This window comes from Globicephala melas, chromosome 16 (assembly GCF_963455315.2).
Source record: "Globicephala melas chromosome 16, mGloMel1.2, whole genome shotgun sequence".
In the NCBI taxonomy this organism is placed as follows: domain Eukaryota; kingdom Metazoa; phylum Chordata; class Mammalia; order Artiodactyla; family Delphinidae; genus Globicephala; species Globicephala melas.
The window spans coordinates 34,667,957-34,688,800 of record NC_083329.1 but is presented as its reverse complement, the minus strand read 5'-3'; the positions used below and the strand labels follow the sequence as shown (position 1 = coordinate 34,688,800).

At 37.2% G+C, this 20,844-nt stretch overlaps 1 protein-coding gene across 4 annotated transcripts in view; it reads left to right on the top strand.

Annotated features, from left to right (window-relative positions):
- Positions 1–20,844, top strand: part of HECTD2 (HECT domain E3 ubiquitin protein ligase 2) — a 77,107-nt gene that overhangs the window by 20,104 nt on the left and 36,159 nt on the right. For all 4 annotated transcript variants that reach the window (XR_009559243.1, XR_009559244.1, XM_030865071.2 and 1 more), the window contains exons 3-5: positions 16,830–16,968; positions 18,030–18,132; positions 18,546–18,635. Coding sequence is in view for 2 of the 4 variants with exons in the window: in XM_030865071.2 (XP_030720931.1) it covers positions 16,830–16,968; positions 18,030–18,132; positions 18,546–18,635 (332 nt within the window). In the remaining 2 variants the exon portion in view is untranslated. The remainder of the gene's footprint in view (positions 1–16,829; positions 16,969–18,029; positions 18,133–18,545; positions 18,636–20,844) is intronic.

The following is a 20,844-nucleotide window of genomic DNA, read 5'->3' as shown; positions in this document are numbered from 1 at the left end:
TCTCCTAGCTGTTCTGTCTGGATGCTGCTTGAATTCGGCATGGAGTTCATATGTCAAGGCTGCTGCAAAAAAAAGTCTTTTATTGAGTGGGGAGTTAGACAAAGTCTTCCAAATGTAAGTGTTTATAATTCCATGATCTTTTGCAAAGCCTCTCTTGCCAATAAGTTTGTTTCCTCAAAGATGCCTCATTCTTGGCATTTATTACAATTTCCCTCCCTCTAGCGGGACCTGTGCTGGGTATTCTCTAACAGCTTGTCTCCCCGTCTGATCTTCAAATGGTATTAGAGAAGCTGCAAAAGCCCAGCGTGGGTTTACCTAACAGCTGAGGGATGCCTTTCCTCCCTGTAGATCACATGACTAGGTATGCCTCTCGAGTTGGCTGTCCTTTTAAAGATCAGACAAGTGTGGGAGTTTTACCTACTATAACAGCTGCTGGAGATGATACATCTTCAGAAAAACAATGTAAATGGTAAGTAATGGTGTGGGGTGGTAAGCACTACATCCTCTCTTACTCTTTTGTACCTTCCTTTCTACAGTGATTATGCTCCTGTCAGGTTATTTAAAACATCTTTAAACAGCACAGACCATCTTTAAAAGAAAGGAAATAATTCCTCTCCAAACCTTTTAAAATATCTGTGCGCTCTTGGTAATTCAGAAAGAGTTGACATTAACTCTGACAGTGCTCCGGGGCACTGTTCCTCTCCCAGCTCAGTCTGTTTTATGAGTTTACTCTAGAAGAGCCCTGAGGTGACATAATGAACTGTGCAGTTTTTACACGCTCTGGAGAAATGCATCCCATGCTCTTTGCTGCTCTGAAAGAGCCAAGAGAACAGAGTGGTCTTCAGCTCAGATGGTGCTGGATCTGTGTGTGGTGGGATGCTGTGATCTATTCACAGGTGAAGTACCACAGAGTTTTCACAGTTTCTCCAAAAGCAGCTTTAGAGGCAGACAGGGAAACAAACTGTGAGAAGAAACCCAGCACAGGACTTGCCATCTGGGGAGAGAAAAGTACTCACAATAACTGCTGTAGGATTTCCATCTTAGAAGAAGTATCTCCAAGGCCTCAAATGACCCCATTTCCAGGATTCCTGGGAGAATGAATTGATTTTGGACTAAATCTCCAAGATCCTTTTGTAGGTCCCTCAGTAATCTTGGACTTAGCTTTTCTTAACCATGCCTATGGGAGCAATATATCTGTCAAGAACTTAGAGTACCTTGCTGCATTAATTTGTTGATTCGTCTGTCTCTTTACTAGTCTATAAACTCCTTAAGCTTCTTTTTGGAGAGGGAAAAGGCTAGTCTAATATTTTTTATATTAAAGTTAATTTTTTGAATGGGTAGCACACTTCTGTGTTTCAAAAATCAAAACTATAAAATTAGGTATGTTTCAGATGTCTCATTTTCACACTCTTCCCTGCTGTCTTCTGTATTCTTTCCTGTGTTTCTTTATGTAAATGAAAGCAAATATAAATATTCATTCTGATTTTCCACTTTATCTTAAAATAAATTAACTACCTACACATTATCCAGCACATTGGTTTTTTTTCTTAATGTACCCTGGATAGCTTTCTATGTCAGTACATAAAGAGCTTCCTTACTCTTTTTTTATAGTTATATTCCATTGTATTGGGCTTACTAAGAGCCTATTAAAATAAATTAGTTGTTTTTTTGTCTTTCGCTATTGTAAACAATGCCACAATGAATGGCTCTGTACAGATGTCATTTTGTTCCTGTGCAGGTTTATCTGTAGGATTTCTTAGAAGTGGAATTGTTGAGTCCAACAGTAAGTGCCTTTGCAATTTCTGGGTATCTCCAGGATCCAGTGTCCATGGTACACAGAGTCTTTACTCAGTAAATAATTTACTGAATGAGGAAATATATGGGAGGTACTTTTTCTGGGTTTCTGGCCAGTTCACCCTGTAACCTATCTCAAGGCTACAATAAGATCTCTAAGATACGTCCAGTATAGGGCATCTATTCTATTAGAGATAACCTTGTATAAAAAGGACTTTTGAATATTTTTATAACTAGACCCATAAAAGAACATTTTATGTATGCTTTCATTGTAGTTTTACAAACACACATACCATTGAACTTAGTAAAAAGTACATCTCCAAACACTAATGAATGTGTCACTTTATTTGGCTCTGATGGCTAAAGTCCTGTGAGTCAGAGTGGGTTTTTTTTTTCCCTTCTTTCTTCCTTTCTCTCTCCCACCTTCAATTTTATTTTTTGCCAAATGTTCAGAAAAGTCATCCTATAGACAAGGATGTAAACACCACCTGTTATGAGTAATCCACTCTGGTCTCTCCCTGTTTCCACGGCTTGCCACTACTGAAGTAGTCAGAAGCAGTACAGAGTACTGAACTGCTAGAGGGATCCTTCAGATTGTAGCTCGCTTATTGTCTGCCCAGCACTCGCAGGTTGTCAATTATGATACTAAATAAGAACTGCGTCTTTGAGTTTACTACTACTAGTAGCTGTCATTGGGACCTTAGACGTTAAACCTAGCCCTCGAGACCCTTTGTTTACTCATCTATAGACTGAGAAAATGGAGAATTATGAGTTGTAAAATATCTTCTACACCTGAGTTTTTTGATTTAAAGGGTTAATTTTCCAACATACTGATTTTGTTTGATCCTTGTTGAGTTTTGTTTGACATTTCATAGTTTACTAGCACCTACTTCCATGTAAATTTAGGATTCAGTTTTGCTACTTGTTTTTATACATGATAGAAAGTTCAGCTTTATTCTGTAATCTAGTCATACAGCATTCTGCCACATTTTTCATCCTCAGAGAGCCACTAAAGCTGGCCCAGGTTCAAAGGGAAAAGAATTAGACTCCATCTTTTGATGCGAGGAATATCAAAGAATTTATGGACATATTTTAAAAGTACCACATCATGCGAATTGTAAGATGCAGATCCAGAAAGAGAAGCCAGGTCTTCTGAGGCTTATTTCAGAACTTTTTCCTTTACCCTGTTGTAGGACAGGAGGTTGTAACTAAAATCAGGTGTTTAAATGACATATTCATATTAAGTTTCCAGGCTCCTTCAATTTTTCTATTATAGGTCATTATATTATATTGTATAATAGAGAATTTTTACCTGTTTTGGTCAGTTTATAAGTCCTGTCCATTTTGTTCTTAAAAGTTTTAGAGATGGAAGTTAGAAATTATTGAACCAGTGGTTTTCAAACCTATTTTTGTTACTTTTATTTTCGGAGCTAAATACTTTTTGAAAAACAATTTTTCTCAGACCATCATTGTATTAAGCAGAGAAAAGCTGAGCTTCCCTGAGTAGACACGTCGACACAGCACCATTCCCCTGAGGTGGCCCTTGAAGTTCTTCTTAGGAGCCTTGGGAACAACAGACTTAGGCCATCTGTTTCATTTTATAATGTCACAGCTGAGGCCCAAGGAGTTTCATTGACTTGTCCACGGTTATGAAAGTTAGTAACCTAGCCAGCAACAGGACCTAGGGCCTTACTTCCAAGGCTGGTGCTTTCTCCATTACTTATTACTTATTTAATTACAAATTATTTGAGATGACACTTAGGGTATAGCATTTTGCAACAGTGTGTCACCAGCAGCAAACCTTTATATCAGTGTTTCCTCTCCAGCAGTAGGGGGTTAAGGAACAGAGACCCAGGTGACTCCTATTGGACACCTAACCTACATAGAGACTCTTGTTACCTTTGATGCTGCTCTTGCTACCTGTGCTGGCCGACCAGGAACTGTCTTCAGTCTCCTAATCATATGACCAGTTTACAGTGTCAGTCTTCATCCTGGTGGTGCAGCTGTGGAAAGCTACATATTACTCATCTCCAACCAGAGTCAACCTGCACTAGCTTCTTGAAAACAGTGAGCTGGTAAAATTTGGCTAATAATCTCACACCCATGTATATCGTTATATTATGATCTTCACATTTTTAAAAATACACTACCAGCCCCCACCATAACCCTTATTCTTCTTGCATGGCATTAAGTGTTTTACTTAATGTTTCTAAGCAACCAAGTAAAATTGGCAACACTATATTAAAAGAAAGGGAGAATGATTACCGTTTATCAATTTAGCACAGAGTAGTCCCAAGTATTGGCTGAATGAAACCTAAATGACAGGTTCACTGGTAAATATATTTTGACTTTTCTCAGTGTATTACAATATTCTGTATTGCAAAGAAAGCTGCATATGATAGAACAAAGATCTGCCTGTTCTATTTATAATATCGGTTTGAGATTTAATTAATCCTTCATCACCACAGTTATTGATTTTCTCTTTTGAATTAGATTTTAATAACCATCTGCGAGAACAGGCTGAAAGCCTGTCTCTGGAAACAATGCCTTGATATTCGGGGATGCGAGAGCAGCTGTGAGCTGTTATTCTTCCTTTCCTAATAGCTGAATGTCACATCCTGTAGATTGGCTTTCATTCACTAATGTGAGCAAAGGAGTCTGCCTTTCTTTCTGACTCAAGTCCCATTAACATCGTACGTTAGCATTCTGCATTACTCTTCAGTCCAAGTTACCTTCCAAACTAAAAATAAATTCCATCTAGGCCTCTAATTCTAACCTCACCCTATAATCCTCTCGGCTTTGGCATTGCGATTTCTCTTATGTAAGAATCTCCCCACTCTCAGTCTTTGCCAAAATCCAGTTCTCTTACTAAATAAAATTTCACTCTTCCACCTCAGTATGGTATTAATAAAAATGAGTGGGTATAAAAATGTGTATATATGCTCTATGAGTGAATAAGTTAATTTATATATGAATGAGTTTGTTTGTTTCTAATAGTGGGTGTTTATAGCCAGGTTGAGAAAGGTGTGCAGGAAGAGATAGGAAAGGGTAAGCCTGGTGAAGAGGAAGAGAAACTGTAGAGGAGCCTCAAAATATAATAATAAAAGACTGGTGTTGGAGAGAGGTTCTTGTCTGCAACATTCTTTCCCTTTAATAATGATTGCCAAACATAACCCATAACAAATAATTTACAGAGATACCAAATTTTACTCACTAATAAATTGAACTTCTGTCCAATTTGTGCTTAAAGTACAAATTGCTAGAAATTAGTTATTTCCACATTTAATAAAGGGTTTAAAACTCAGTTATAGAACTAAATTAAAGAAATTTAATCATCTGTTTTATGTTGTCGGCATCATTGTTCTCTCCTTAAACCACTGAACAACATTTCTCAGTGTGATCCTCAGACTTGCATGTTAGAAATGCAGATTCTTGGGCCCCACCCCAGACCTACTGAATCACAAACTTTGAGAGGGCCTAGTAGTATTTGTTTTAGTTCAACAAGGTCTTCAGGTGATTCTGATAAACAGTAAAGTTTGAAAACCGTTGCTGTTGAGTATAAGAAATTGGCATCTCTGTACTATCTTCTAATGTGAAAGGTTATTTTAAAAGATACTCTTGGGACTTCCCTGGTGGCACAGTGGCTAAGAATCCGCCTGCCAATGCAGGGGACACGGATTTGATCCCTGGTCCGGGAAGAACCCACATGCCACAGAGGAACTAAGCCCATGCACTACAACTACTGAGCCTGTGCTGTAGAGCCCACGAGCCACAACTACTGAGCCTGCATGCCACAACTACTGAAGCCCGTGCACCTAGAGCCCGTGCTCCGCAGCAAGAGAAGCTACCATAATGAGAGGCCTGTGCACCGCAACAAAAGAGTAGCCCCGGCTCGCCACAACTAGAGAAAGCCTGCACACAGCAACGAAGACCCAATGCAGCCAAAAATTAAATTAAATTAAAAAAAAAGATACTCTTAACACTAATAAAATTTGAAGTCAGTGATAGATCCAAAGTTAGCTGCTTAATTGGGGGAGTGAATAAGGAAGGAAGGAGGACCTTATAGCTGTGTTACTGCTGTGATGATTGATGATTCTGTTTGCTTAGTAGAAAATATATTTTGATTACATTAGAATGGAACTACATTTCATTATTGTAGAATTTAGAATCTATAGAATATTCATCTATTCTATTGGTTTGGAAGTATTAATACTTGACAAAATACAGTGACCAAAGTAAAATGCTTAGTGGATAGACTCAGCAGCAGAATGGAAGAGACAGGAATTAAAGAGCTGGAATATAGAACAATGGAAATTACCCAGTCTGAACAATAAAGAGAAAATAGACTGGAAAGAAAAAGAGAATCATCTCAGAGACCTGTGGGACTATAACAAAAGACATTACATTCTTTTTTTTTTAACATCTTTATTGGAGTATAATTGCTTTACAATGGTGTGTTAGTTTCTCCTTTATAACAAAGTGAATCAGCTATACATATACATATATCCCCATATCTCCTCCCTCCCACCCTCCGTATCCCACCCCTCTAGGTGGTCACAAAGCACCGAGCTGATCTCCCTGTGCTATGCAGCTGCTTCCCACTAGCTATCTATTTTACATTTGGTAGTATATATAAAAGACATTACATTCTTGTCATTGGAGTCTTAGAAGGAGAGGAAGAAGAAGGTAGGCTGCAAAAGTACTCAAAAAGTAATTGAAAGCTTCCCATACTTGGCAAGAGACATGAACCTGTAGGTTCAAGAAGCTGACCAAATCCCATACAGGGTAAACCCAAAGAAATCCTCATCAAGTCATATCATAATTAGACCTCTGAAAACTAAAGACAACAGCAACAAAATGTTTAAAAGCAGCCAGAGAAACAGGATACCTTTACTGCTAGGGGAAAACCTTTCAAATAACAGCAGATTTCTTATCAGTAACCATGGAGGCCAGAATGAAGTGGCTGGGAGAACTCCCAGCACAGAATCCTACACCTGGTGAAAATGTTTTTCAGGAATGGAGAGGATATCAAGACATTCTCAGATGGAAGAAAACAAATAGAATTTGTTGCCAGTAGATGGTCTAACAGAGTGCATTAAGAGGTTCCCTAAACAGAAAAGAAACAAAAGAAGGAACCTTGAACATCAAGAAAAAGAAATAACATGATAAGCAAAAACTAGGTAGTACAATAGACTTTCCTTTTCCTTTTGTGTTTTCTAAATTATGGTTGACACTGGAAACAAACATTATAACACTGGTATGGTTCTAAATGTATGTAAGTAAATACTTAAGAGAATTATAAACAGAGAAGTGTAAAGAGGTGTAAAAGCAGGTACAATTTCTACACTTTACTCCAGCTGGTAAAACGATGACACCGTAGACTAAAATAAGTTAAGTGTATGTAATGTAACATCTAGAGCAACCTTTCGGTAACGCTACAGGTAAATCAAAATGGAATTCTAAAAAATGTTCAAGTAACTCACAGGGAGGCAGGAAAAATAAGAACGACCAAATAGAAAACAAAAATATTAAATGGTAGAACTTAAGCCCTAACATATCAATAATTATATTAAATGTAAATGGTCAGTTAAAAGACAGAGATTGGCAGAGTAGGTTAAAAACATGCCCCAACTATATGCTGTCTACAAGAAACTCAATTCAAATGTAGCAATATAGGCAGGTTGAAAGTGAAAGGATGGAAAAAGGTATACAGTAATGGCTATATTAATATCAGATAAAGTAGACTTAGAACAAAGAAAATTACTGGAGGCAGAGAGGGATATTATGTAGTGATAAAAAGGATGATCATCAAGAAGATATAGCAATCATAAATGTGTACATACCAAACAATAGAGTTATAAAATATATAGAGCAAAAACTGGTAGAACTGAAAGGAGAAACAGAAAAATCCACAGTTGGGTGTTGAAGTCTCTAACTGTAACTGTGGGTTTGATAGACCTAGACAGAAAAATCAGCAAAGATATAGAATATAGAAGAACTCAACAGCATCATCAACCAACAAGATCTAATAGACATTTGTGTTCCACCCAACAACAGTAGAATACACATGCCTTTCAAGTGCCCACAGAATGTGTACCAACACCACATCCTGGACCATAAAACAAATCTCAGTAATTTTTAAAAATTGAAATAATGCAGAATATGTTCTCTGACCACAGTTGCATCAAATTAGAAATAAATAACAGAAAATAAAAGGAAAATCTCCAAACACCTGGAAACCAAACAACATACTTCTAAATAACCCATGGGTTAAAGAGGAAGTCTCTAGGGAAATTTTTAAAAATGAATGGAACTGAATGAAGATTAAAATACAGCATATCGGGCTTCCCTGGTGGCGCAGTGGTTGAGAGTCCGCCTGCCGATGCAGGGGACATGGGTTCGTGCATCGGTCCGGGAAGATCCCACATGCCGCGGAGCAGCTGGGCCCGTGAGCCATGGCCGCAGAGCCTGTGCGTCCGGAGCCTGTGCTCCGCAACGGGAGAGGCCCGCGTACGGCAAAAAATAAATAAATAAATAAAATACAGCATATCAAAATACTTCTAAAGCAGTTTGGAAAGGGGAAATGTATAGCAATCAATGCATGCATTAGGTAAAAGGGAAAGTTTCAAAACCAACATCTAAGCTCCCACTTTAAGAACCTAGAAAAAGAAGATCAAATGAAATCCAAAGCAAACAGAAGAGAGGAAATATAAAGATAAGAACAAAAAATCAGTAACAGAGAAAAGAGAAAAATCAGTGAAGCAAAGAGCTGGGCTTTTTTTTAACAAATGAATAAAATTGACAAACTTCTGTCATAAAATGGACAAAAAGAAGACATAGCTCATCAATATCACAAATGAAATGGGATATCACAACAGACCCTACAGGCAGTAAAAAGGGTGGGCAGGGGATGCCACAAACAACTCTGCATAAATTTGACAACCTACGTGAAATTGACCAATTCCTCAAAAAAATACAAACTACCACAACTCATCCAGTATGAAGTATATAGTTTGAATAGCCCTATAAATATTAAAGAAATTGAATTCATAATTTTAAAACTCTTAAAAAAGAAATCAGGTCCAGACAGTTTTACTGGAGAATTCTACCAAATGTTCAGAAAAGAATTAACACCAATTTTATCCAGTGTCTTCCCAAAGTAGGTAAGGAGAGAACATTTCCCATTTCATTTTATGAAACTAATGTTACTCCAACACCAAAACCAAACAAGTATAGTAAAAAAAAAAAAAAAATTATAGACCAATCTTTAACAAAATATTAGCAAATAGAATTCAGCAATATATAAAAACAATTATACACCATAATCAAGTGGAGTTTATTCCAGAAATGCAAACTGTTTCCATATTTGAAAATCAATCAATGTAATTTACTATATTAGCAGTCTAATAATACAAATCATGTGATTATATCAAAAGCATTTGACAAAATTCAACACCCATTCATGGTAAAAAAAAAATAAAACATAAAACAAAAAGAAAGTCTCAAAAAATAGGAATAGAGGAGATCTTCCTTAACTTGGTAAAGAGCATCTATAAAAAATGTACAGCTAACATTTTACTTAATGGTGGAAGACTAAATGCTTTCTCCTTTTAAGATTGGGAACAATGCAAAAAAATGTCTGTTCTCACCACCCTTATTCAACATAGCATTGGAAGTTCTAGTCAGCAAAATAAGGCAAGAAAAAGAAGAGCCATCCAGATCAGAAAGTAAGAAATAAAACTGTCCCTATTTGCAGATGATATAATTATCTACATAAAAAAATCCCCAGAAATCAACAACAAAACTCCTAGGACTAATAGACGAGTTTAATAAGTTGAAGGATATAACATACAAAAACCAATTGTGTTTATGTTAGCAATAAATACATGTACACTGAAATTTAAAATATATATCATTTATAATCACATTAAAAAATAAAATACTTAAGTATAAATCTAGCAAGCATTACAAGACTTATATGCTAAGAATTACACATTGCTAATGAAAGAAATTTTAAAAGACTTAAATAAGTGGAGAGACATACTGTGTTCAGGGATGGGAAGACTCGATGTAGTAAAGATGCCAATTCTCCCCAAATTGATATACAAATTTAATATAATTTGTATCAAAATCCCATAAACCTTTTTTTTTTTTTTAGCAGCTATAGACAAAATTATTCTCAAATTTATGTGGCAGGGCAGAGGAACTAGAAAAACAATTTTGAAAAAGAATAAAGTGGGAGAAATCAGTCTACCTGATTTCAAGATTTACCATATAGCTACAAGTAATCAAGACTGTGAGGTATTAGTGGAGGGATAAATACAGGGATCAGTGGAATAGAATAGAGAGCCCAGAAACAGACCCATGTAAATATGCCCAGTTACAATTTGACAAAGGAGCAAAAGCAATTCAATAGAAGAAAGATAGCCTTTTCAACAGTTGGTACTGGCGTAATTGAACATGTATAAATATCGACCCAGATCTCACACCTTATACAAATATTAACTGAAAATGGATAACTGACTTAAATATAAAACTATAAAACACTTAGGGAAAAAAAACAAAACAATAGGAGACAATCTTCAGGATCTAGGGCTAGAAAAGAGTTCTTAGTCTTGACACCAAAAGCACAATTCATAAAAGGAAAAAATTGTAAAATCTGACTTTTTGGTGATGGCCATTCTGAGTGGTGTGAGGTGATACCTCATTGTGGTTTTGATTTACATTTCTCTAGTAATTAGTGATACTGAGCATCTTTTCATGTGCCTGTTGCCCCCATCTGTATGGCTTCTTTGGAGAAATGTCTACTTAGGTCTTCTGCCCATTTTTTCATTGGGTTGTCTGGTTTTTTTGATATTAAACTGTGTGAGCTGTTTGTATATTTTGGAAATTAATCCCTTGTCAGTCGCATTGCTTGCAAATATTTTCTCCCATTTCATAGGTTGTCTTTTCATATTATGGTTTCCTTTGCTGTGCAAAAGTGTTTAAGCTTTTAGGTCCCATTTGTTTATTTTTGTTTTTATTTCCATTACTCTAGGAGACAGACCCAAAGAAATATTGCTGTGATTTATGTCAGAGAGTGTTCTGCCTATGTTCTCCTCTAGGAGTTTTACAGTATCCAGTCTTATACTTAGGTCTTTAATCCATTTTGAGTTTATTTTTGTATATGGTGTTAGAGAATGTTCCAATTTCATTCTTCTACATTTAGCTTTCCCAGTTTTCCCAGCACCACTTAGTGAAGAGACTGTCTTTTCTCCATTGTATATTCTTACCTCCTTTGTTGTAGATTAATTGACCATAAGTGTGTAGGTTTATTTCTGGGCTTTCTATCCTGTTCCATTGATCTGTGTGTCTGTTTTTGTGCCAGTACCATACTGTTATTACTGTAACTCTGTAGTATAGTCTGAAGTCAGGGAACATGATTCCTCCAGCTCTTCTTAAAAAACTAAACATGCAATGAACATTTAACCCAGCAATTGCCCTCCTGGGCATTTATCTCAGAGAAGTGAAAGCTCACCCAAGAACCTATACACGAATGTTTATAGCAGCTTTACTCATAGTAACTCCAAACAGATGTCCTTCAATGGGTGAATGGTTAAATAAACTGTAGTACACCCATGCCATGGATTACTGCTCAGCAATGAAAAGGAATAAACTGTTCATACATGCAACAACCTGGATGAATCTCTGGAGAATTATGCTGAGTAAAAGAAAGCCAATCCCAAAAGGTTACATATATGTGATTCTGTTTATATAGCACTTTTGAAATGACAACATTATAGTCATGAAAGAACAGATTAGTGGTTGCCAGGGATTAAGCAAGGTGGAGACAGGGGGAAGTAGGTGTGGCTATAAAGGGTACCATGAGGGCAACACGGTGATGAAATGTTCTATATCTGACTGTCTGTGTCAGGGGTACATGGGATGTCTCTGTATTATTTCTTACAACTACATGGGATTCTACAGTTATCTCAAAATTTAAAAAGTTTAATTATAAAATTAAGTATGGCAACTCTAGAAGTTTAGGGAAAAACAGTTTTTTGATCCTCCGATGTACAGAATTTGATTAATCACAATTCTGGTTCATGACACTGACCTTGGTCCATGCAGAGCTCTATTGGTTGCTTTATTTTAATAATAGAGATATGAAATAGTATAATATAGTATAATATAACATATTACAGTGTCATAGTTTATTTCCACTGCATGCTGTGTAAATACTGTGTTGTCTAAATATACCACAATGTATTCAATTCTCTGAGTAATGGATAACTGGATTATTTTCAGATTTTTTTTCCTGAAACAATACTTTTGTGAATATTCTTGTATATGTCTTCTGAGGTACTTATGCAAAATTTCTCTTGGACATGTTTTTAGGAGTGAATTGCTGGAAATTATTACCTTTTTTTTTTTTGCGGTATGTGGGCCTCTCACTGTTGTGGCCTCTCCCATTGCGGAGCACAGGCTCCGGACGCGCAGGCTCAGCGGCCATGGCTCACGGGCCCAGCCGCTCCCCGGCATGTGGGATCTTCCCGGACCGGGGCACGAACCCACGTCCCCTGCATCGGCAGGCGGACTCTCAACCACTGCGCCACCAGGGAAGCCCTGCTTTTCAGTTTTTTAAAGTGTTTGTGGCAGTTAATACACCTACCAACAATACATGAAATATCAAATTAATCTACATCCTCTCTAACATTATCATACTTTTTAATTCTTGCCAGTTGAGTGGATATAAGATTGTGTCTCATGTTCTTTATTTGCATTTTCTTAATCACTAATGAGACTGAATGTCTTTTGATGTGTGTATGGCATATGTGTTTCTTTCTCTAGAATGCCTGTTTGATTCTTCTGCACATTATTCTATTGGATTATTTCTCTTTTTCTCAATGATTTTTAGGAAATATCTCTCTATTCTTGGTGCTCATCCTTTGTTGTATGTGTTTCAGATTTTCCCTCCAACTTGTAACTTATATTTTTAATTCAAGGTATCTTTGATGATCAGAAGTTTTTAATTTTAACATAGTCAAAAATGTCTGTTTTTTTATAGTTGCACTTTTTAGTTTCTCTTAAAGAAACATTTCTCTGTCCCGAAATCAGAAGGATTTTCCTATTCCTAGTTTTTAAGGTATGAGATAGGAATCCAACTTCATTTTTTCCCCATGTGGTTAACCATATTTTCAAATCCTTTCTTTCTTCCAATGATCTGCCATATATTTCATATATTGAACTTTCATGTGTGGATGGATATGATTCTGGGTTCTCTAGTCCACTGGTCAACTTATCTAATCCTGTGTCTGTAAAACACTGCTTTTTACAGTGTAAAAAGCAGTAAAACTGTAAAACTTTTTACAGTTTTAATCTACACTGAATCTGTAGATTGCTTTGGGTAGTAGTCATTTTCACAATGTTGATTCTTCCAATCCAAGAACGTGGTATATCTCTCCATCTATTTGTATCATCTTTAATTTCTTTCATCAGTTTCTTATAGTTTTCTGCATACAGGTCTTTTGTCTCCTTAGGTAGGTTTATTCCTAGATATTTTATTCTTTTTGTTGCAATGGTAAATGGGAGTGTTTTCTTAATTTCACTGTCAGATTTTTCATCATTAGTGTATAGGAATGCCAGAGATTTCTGTGCATTAATTTTGTATCCTGCTACTTTACCAAATTCACTGATTAGCTCTAGTAGTTTTCTGGTAGCATCTTTAGGATTCTCTATGTAGAGTATCATGTCATCTGCGACAGCCTCTTCAGTAAGTGGTGCTGGGAAAACCGGACAGGTACATGTAAAAGTATGAGATTAAAACACTCCCTAACACCATACACAAAAATAAGCTCAAAATGGATTAAAGACCTAAATGTAAGCCAGAAACTATCAAACTCTTAGAGGAAAACATAGGCAGAACACTCTATGACATAAATCACAGCAAGATCCTTTTTGACCCACCTCCTAGAGAAATGGAAATAAAACAAAAATAAACAAATGGGACCTAATGAAACTTAAAAGCTTTTGCACAGCAAAGGAAACCATAAATAAGACCAAAAGACAACCCTCAGAATGGGAGAAAATATTTGCAAATGAAGCAACTGACAAAGGATTAATCTCCAAAATTTACAATCAGCTCATGCACCTCAATAACAAAAAAACAAGCAACCTGATCCAAAAATGGGCAGAAGACCTAAATAGACATTTCTCCAAAGAAGATATACAGATTGCCAAGAAACACATGAAAGAATGCTCAACATCATTAATCATTAGAGAAATGCAAATCAAAACTACAATGAGATACCATCTCACACCGGTCAGAATTGCCATCATCAAAAAATCTAGAAACAATAAATGCTGGAGAGGGTGTGGAGAAAAGGGAACACTCTTGCACTGCTGGTGGGAATGTAAATTGATACAGCCACTATGGAGAACAGTATGGAGATCCCTTAAAAAACTACAAATAGGGCTTCCCTGGTGGCGCAGTGGTTGAGAGTCCGCCTGCCGCTGCAGGGGACACGGGTTCGTGCCCTGGTCCGGGAAGATCCCACATGCCACGGAGCGGCTGGGCCCGTGAGCCATGGCCGCTGAGCCTGCGTGTTCGGAGCCTGTGCTCCACAAGGGGAGAGGCCACAACAGTGAGAGGCCTGTGTACCCCCCCCCCCAAAAAAAAAGAAACTACAAATAGAACTACAATACGACCCAGCAATCCCACTACTGGGCATATACCCTGAGAAAACCATAATTCAAAAAGGGTCATGTACCAAAATGTTCATTGCAGCTCTATTTACAATAGCCAGGACATGGAAGCAGTCTAAGTGTCCATCATCGGATGAATGGATAAAGAAGATGCGGCACATATATACAATGGAATATTACTCAGCCATAAAAGGAAATGAAATTGAGTTATTTGTACTGAGGAGGATGGACCTAGAGTCTGTCATACAGAGTGAAGTAAGTCAGAAAGAGAAAAGCAAACACCGTATGCTAACACATATATACGGAATCTAAGAAATAAAAAAAAAAAGGTCATGAAGTACGTAGTGGTAAGACAGGAATAAAGACACAGACCTACTAGAGAATGGACTTGAGGATATGGGGAGGGGGAAGGGTAAGCTGTGACAAAGTGAGAGAGAGGCATGGACATATATACACTACCAAACGTAAAATAGATAGCTAGTGAGAAGCAGCCGCATAGCACAGGGAGATCAGCTCAGTGCTTTGTGACCACCTAGAGGGGTGGGATAGGGAGGGTGGGAGGGAGGGAGACGCAAGAGGCAAGAGATATGGGAACATATGTATATGTATAACTGATTCACTTTGTTAGAAACTAACACACCACTGTAAAGCAATTATACTCCAATAAAGATGTTAAAAAGAAAAGAAAAGAAATGAATAAGCAACAGGTATTCATTGGAAAGCTCAGGAGCCCAGTTTGAGAACAAAAGCTGAAACTGGGAGGGGTTTTGCCAAGAACAGGTGAATGCAGAGGGCCCATGCTGAGATCTGAAGGGAGCAGGTAACCCCTGTGAACTCTCCAAACTAGGGATCCCTTCCAGGAAGGGGGGGCGGAGGGGCGCATTCTGAGATTAGAATCAAATTTGAGCATCACTGGGACAATAAAGATTAAAGACAGAGATCACCTGAACAAAAGTGGAAGAGGGAAACAGGGCCTGGAAATCCCAGAAAGAAGCTACCATGTATTTGAGTTCTACATAAAAACAAAAAAAGGGGGTGCCACACCTCCTTCTGAAAGTTTGGGAAGATTAATTTCAAATAAAATTGGCTAAAGAAAAGAAACAAGGTCAAATTCTATAATTTTTAATTACAAAATTGTATTATAATAAAAAAGAATAAGAAACAGAATAACAGCCTCTTGAACAATGGGAGCACATCAGAAACACATGCCCACAAAAGTAGATAAAATACTATTTCAAAATGAGCTAAAGCTCATTAAGAAAATGATATGACACTTGAAAGAATGCCATAAATCAGAATTGCAAAAAATGAAAAGTGAGGTGACAGTAAAGGAAATAATCCGATTTTTTTTTAAATTTTAGAAATAAACTAGAAGGAACACAAAAGCAAACAAATGTAACAGATAATGCCTTAAGAGAACTAGAAGATGAGAAGAAGGAAGTATGTAAAATTTTAAAAAGAAATGAGGAAAGAGATAAAAAGAAACTGAGAGAAATTAAAATTAGAATAGGCAGAACAAGAAAGGGTTGGTAGCGCTATTCCTTGACTGGTTAGTGGTTTCAGAGGTGTTTGCCTTACAGTAATTCATTAAGCCATACATTTGTTTTGTGAGATTTTTCTGTGTTTGTTTTATTTTACAATTAAAAGGTTATAAAATGCAACAAAAAGGAAAACGATGAACTGGCGGATATTTGGAAAAAAAGAAAAATACATAAAATGTTCATGCAAATTGATGATAAAATGCTAAATCTCCAATAAAGAATTGCAGAGGATATAAATAAATGATGTACATACACAATTGACCCTTGAACAACATGGTTTTGAATTGAGTGGGTCCACTTAATGTGCTGACTTTTTCAATAAATTTCGATACATACATAGTATAGTACTACAGAATCTGTGTTTGGTTGAATCCGCAGATACTGAACCACAGATGTGGAGGGCCAGCTGTAAAGTTACATGGGGGATCGGTGCCCAAACTCCACATCAATAAAGGGGCAAGTGTATTCAAAAGCTAATAAACACTAAAAACATCTAGTCTCAGTGAAATAATCCCTGAAAGAAAATTTATGGGAAGGGAGGCGATGAAAGAAAAACTCTGGATTGTATCTACAGATAACTTTTAATGTCAGATACAGCCTAATTTATCTGCTATGGGTGAAGTTGGGTAGGTGGCAACAGACCCTCCAGTAAGTGCCCTTCAGTGTGCTGGGTGTTTCTGTTATATGATCCCAAGGGAATGCAATACAAAATAATCCGTTGTTTTCTGTTCATGTTGAGTTAGCCTGGCATTTTATAATTTGGAAAGATTTTATGATCAATTACATTGAAAACTTTTTTATCCTTCACAGTGAGAGACCTACCACCAATTTGCCTTGATGTTAGACAGAAACAGCGCACCTCTACAGATGCTTTATCATCTGAAATGAAGACCCCAGTTCTTCCAGAACCCATCCTTCCCGTTCAGCCAAAAACTATGAAAGACTTTCTGTAAGTTTCGGCTCACTGTTACATGTAGACACATAGTCATCTGCATGTCAGCACTTTACATAATTTAATATTTTTGTGTGAGAAACTAATTGAACTTGTGGCTCATTATAAAGTATTAGCCAAGAGTGAAGACACAAAAGACTACCTGTCTCAAGTTGAAGGTGAAAACAAACATATAATTAACCAGTAAGGGATAGATAATGTTACAGCAAAAGACACTAAATAAGAGAAAATGAGTCAAAACAGGCAAGAGAGACTTCCCTGGTGGCACATTGGTTAAGAATCTGCCTGCCAGTGCAGGGGACACGGGTTTGAGCCCTGGTCCGGGAAGATCCCACATGCCGTGGAGCAACAAAGCCCGTGTGCCACAGCTACTGAGCCTGCGCTTTAGAGCCCGTGAGCCACAACTACTGAGCCCACATGCCACAACTACTGAACCCCACGCTCCTAGAGCCCATGCTCCACAACAAGAGAAGCCACCACAGTGAGAAGCCCGCACACCACAACGAAGAGTAGCCCCCGCTCGCCGCAACTAGAGAAGGCCCACGTGCAGCAACGAAGACCCAACACAGCCAAAAATAAATTAATTAATTAATTTTAAAGAAGAAAAACAGTCAAGAGGAGGTAAAGGTGGTAATAAAATAATAGAACGTGACATATAAATCATAAAAACCATGTTAGTAGTAAAAACTACTAAAAAACCCAAATGGACACTTGAAGGACTAAGTGGGAAAGAGAAGGTAGGGACAGAATGTAAACAAAATCTGTCAAGAAATTTGGCTCTGAAGTGAAGGAACGGAAGAGTGATAATTGTAAGGAGCATGTCAAAAATTAACTTTTTAAAAAGCAAATAAATGGGGAAGTTGAAGCTGGATTAATACCTTAATGCAATTAAGAATTATAAATTCATAAGCTACCTTTACATTAACTGGAACACATTTCTGTATTCAGCTTCATTATTTCAGGTTGCATGTTGGGTGACATTTATCTATAAAGAATTAATGCTATTTTATCTGAATAACATTTTTATCTGTTATGGCTAATAAATGTTTTTATTTTAGGGAAGATGTAGAAAAAGCTAAGTCATCAGGAGATTGGAAAACAGTACATGATTTTTATCTCACAATGTTTGATTCTTTCCCAGAACTAAATGCTGCATTTAAGGTAATGATACATAAAGCATATTTTTCACTTTTAGTTTAAATTTTCCAAAAAAAGATACTATAAATTAACTTCTTTTTCTACCCAGTATTGGCTTAAGCAGCTGTTTAAGCAAACATAAATAGGTATTAATTCTGAAATTGTATGTATCACAAACAAGTATTACTTAAGTGATATCTTAAAGATTGTTTTTATTTGTACTAATGTTAATGTTTGACTCCATTCTTTCAGTTTTAAAAAAGAAAGTTATTAAAATAACCCTTATATATTTATTTTTAGCAATCTTGCCCTGACAGTCCTTTTTTATCATCATACTAGGAATATTAGAAATTATGTAGGAATAGTTATGGTTCAGATATTACTTAGATTAGTTCTTAAAATGTTATATACACTTGGTTCTTTAATTGAATTTGCAGAAAGATGCCTCTGCCTCGTTTAATACTATCGAAGACTCTGGGATTAATGCTAAGTTTGTGAATGCTGTATATGATGCCTTACTTAATACTGTAAGTATTATTTATGAACACATGCAAACAGCATAATTGTTTGACTCTTCTGTATTTTAAAAGCAGCCAGACAAATATTGTAAAACTCACCTTGTAACATAATTACATGAGAAACTCTGATATAATATTTGGTAAATTTAGTTGAAATTCTCAGAGAGTTAGATTATTTTATTCTTATATTTTTCTAATTAAATGAAAATTCAGTAGAAAATACTTTTATGTTCAGTCCTTATTTAAAGGCTTGCTAAGATAAAAATCATGCTTTACTGACTCAGCAAAAGGAGGTAAATTATTTGGTTGTATTGGAATTACATTGAATCTGTAGATCAGTGGTTCTCAAATTTTAGCATGTATCAGAATCACAGAAAAGGCTTCTCAGTATTCAGTAGGTCTAGCATAGAGCCCCCAAATTTGTGTTTCTAACAAGCTTCAGGATATGTTGATTCTCCTGATCCGGGGGGGCTCTCTGTGGCCATGTGAGTTTGAATTTCATCGTAATTATAATTGAAAGTCATTGAAAGATTTGTGTTTCTAACAAGTTCCAGGATATGTTGATTCTTCTGATCCGGGGGCTCTCTATGGCCATGTGAGTTTGAATTTCATTGTAATTATAATTGAAAGTCATTGAAAGATTTTAAGCTGGGAACAAAGGGATGACGGACATGATTTATAGTTTAGAAAGATCTCTCTGGATGTTATGTGGAGGATGGTCTATAGTGGGGCAAGAGAAAGGAGTTAGGAAGGCATTGCTGAAACCTAAACGACGGTCAGTGTTTGGACTAGGGTTTTGGCAGTGGAACTAGTGAGACGTATTCAGACTCTGAGTATATTATGGAACAGAGCTAAACATACTTCTGTAGATTGGATGTGGGACTTGAGGGAAGAAGGAAACTGAGTAGATGGTATTGCCATTTAATTAGATGGATGGGGCTTAGCTATCAGCAGAGAGAAAAAAGGTGTTTCAAAGAGGTAATAATTAATCCTGTCAAATGCTGCTGAGAGATTTAGTAAGATTTGGACAGAGAATTGAGCACTGTCTTTGATAAGGTGAATAATTGATGACTGAGTTTAATAAGAGCCGTTTCCGTGAAGTTGTGGAAACAAAGCCTACTTGGAATGGGTTGAAGGGACCATGAGAGGAGAGGAAGTAGAGATAGTGAATACAGACAGCTCTTGGAGAGTTTTGCTGTGAAGGGAAGCGGAGAAATTAAGGGTTAGCTGAAAGAGTACATGGGTCCAAATGAAAGGTTTTTAGCATGAGCAATATATTAGCCAGGGTCCTGGCAGGAAACAGATGACACACTCTAACTGGTAACCTGGAGAGGACTGTTTACAAAAGTATTAGCAGAACAAGGGAGGCCCTCAGGAGTAGTACTGTAGAGTGAATCTGGAGATGAGCTGTCGGGGGGAGAGGGCTGCCTTACAGGAGATGAGGGGCATAGCCAGCCCATGGTGACCTTGCAGGGAGGGCGTTGGGGGAATAAATACCCCAACTTTCCTCTCTTCCCTCTTCTGTCAGTGTTCCCTATGGCTGAATCCAACCAGAAGGCAAAAAAAGGCAAAGGAGTCTGGTTGATGTAGTCCTTAGTAGTCAGCCTCTTAGAGCATAGATCAGGGTGGAGAAGAGTGAAAATGCAGAGACACATCTGTGCAGATGGTATTAGGATGTAGTGTTCTACTGATGGGAACGACCTAGTAGTGTGGAAGAAATGGATGATATGGGGGAGATAGAAGAAAACTGAATAACCAGGTCCTTGACAAGGTGAGAGAGGATGGAGCATAGGGCTCAAGTGAGGGGGTTGGGCTTGGTCAGTTGTAGTGCAGGTAAATGATTAGAATAATAGTGGCAAGATGAATCTGTTCTCATTTGGGTGCATCTGTTTTCTCTCTAAAGTGTGTGGCAGGATCAGAGCTGAGAGTGATGATGGGAAGGAGGTGTTGGAGATTTGAGGAATGAGAAAAAGGTTTGAAATAGTTGTCTTGGAGAGCAGGGAAGTAGATGAACTAGGGAAATGTTGAAGGACTGTCAGTGGTGTTGAGTGTCCTTTTGAGATTTGTGACATAAACTCAGTGTGTCTAGTCAGCACATTTGTGTGATTTTTCTCCTGCAGCCTTCCATTGCTCTGGGGTGCTGTTTGCCTGCTGGGTGTGAAGGGTCACTGCAAGCAGAGGAGGAGAAAGGAATGATGTATTAAATAAGTATATTAAG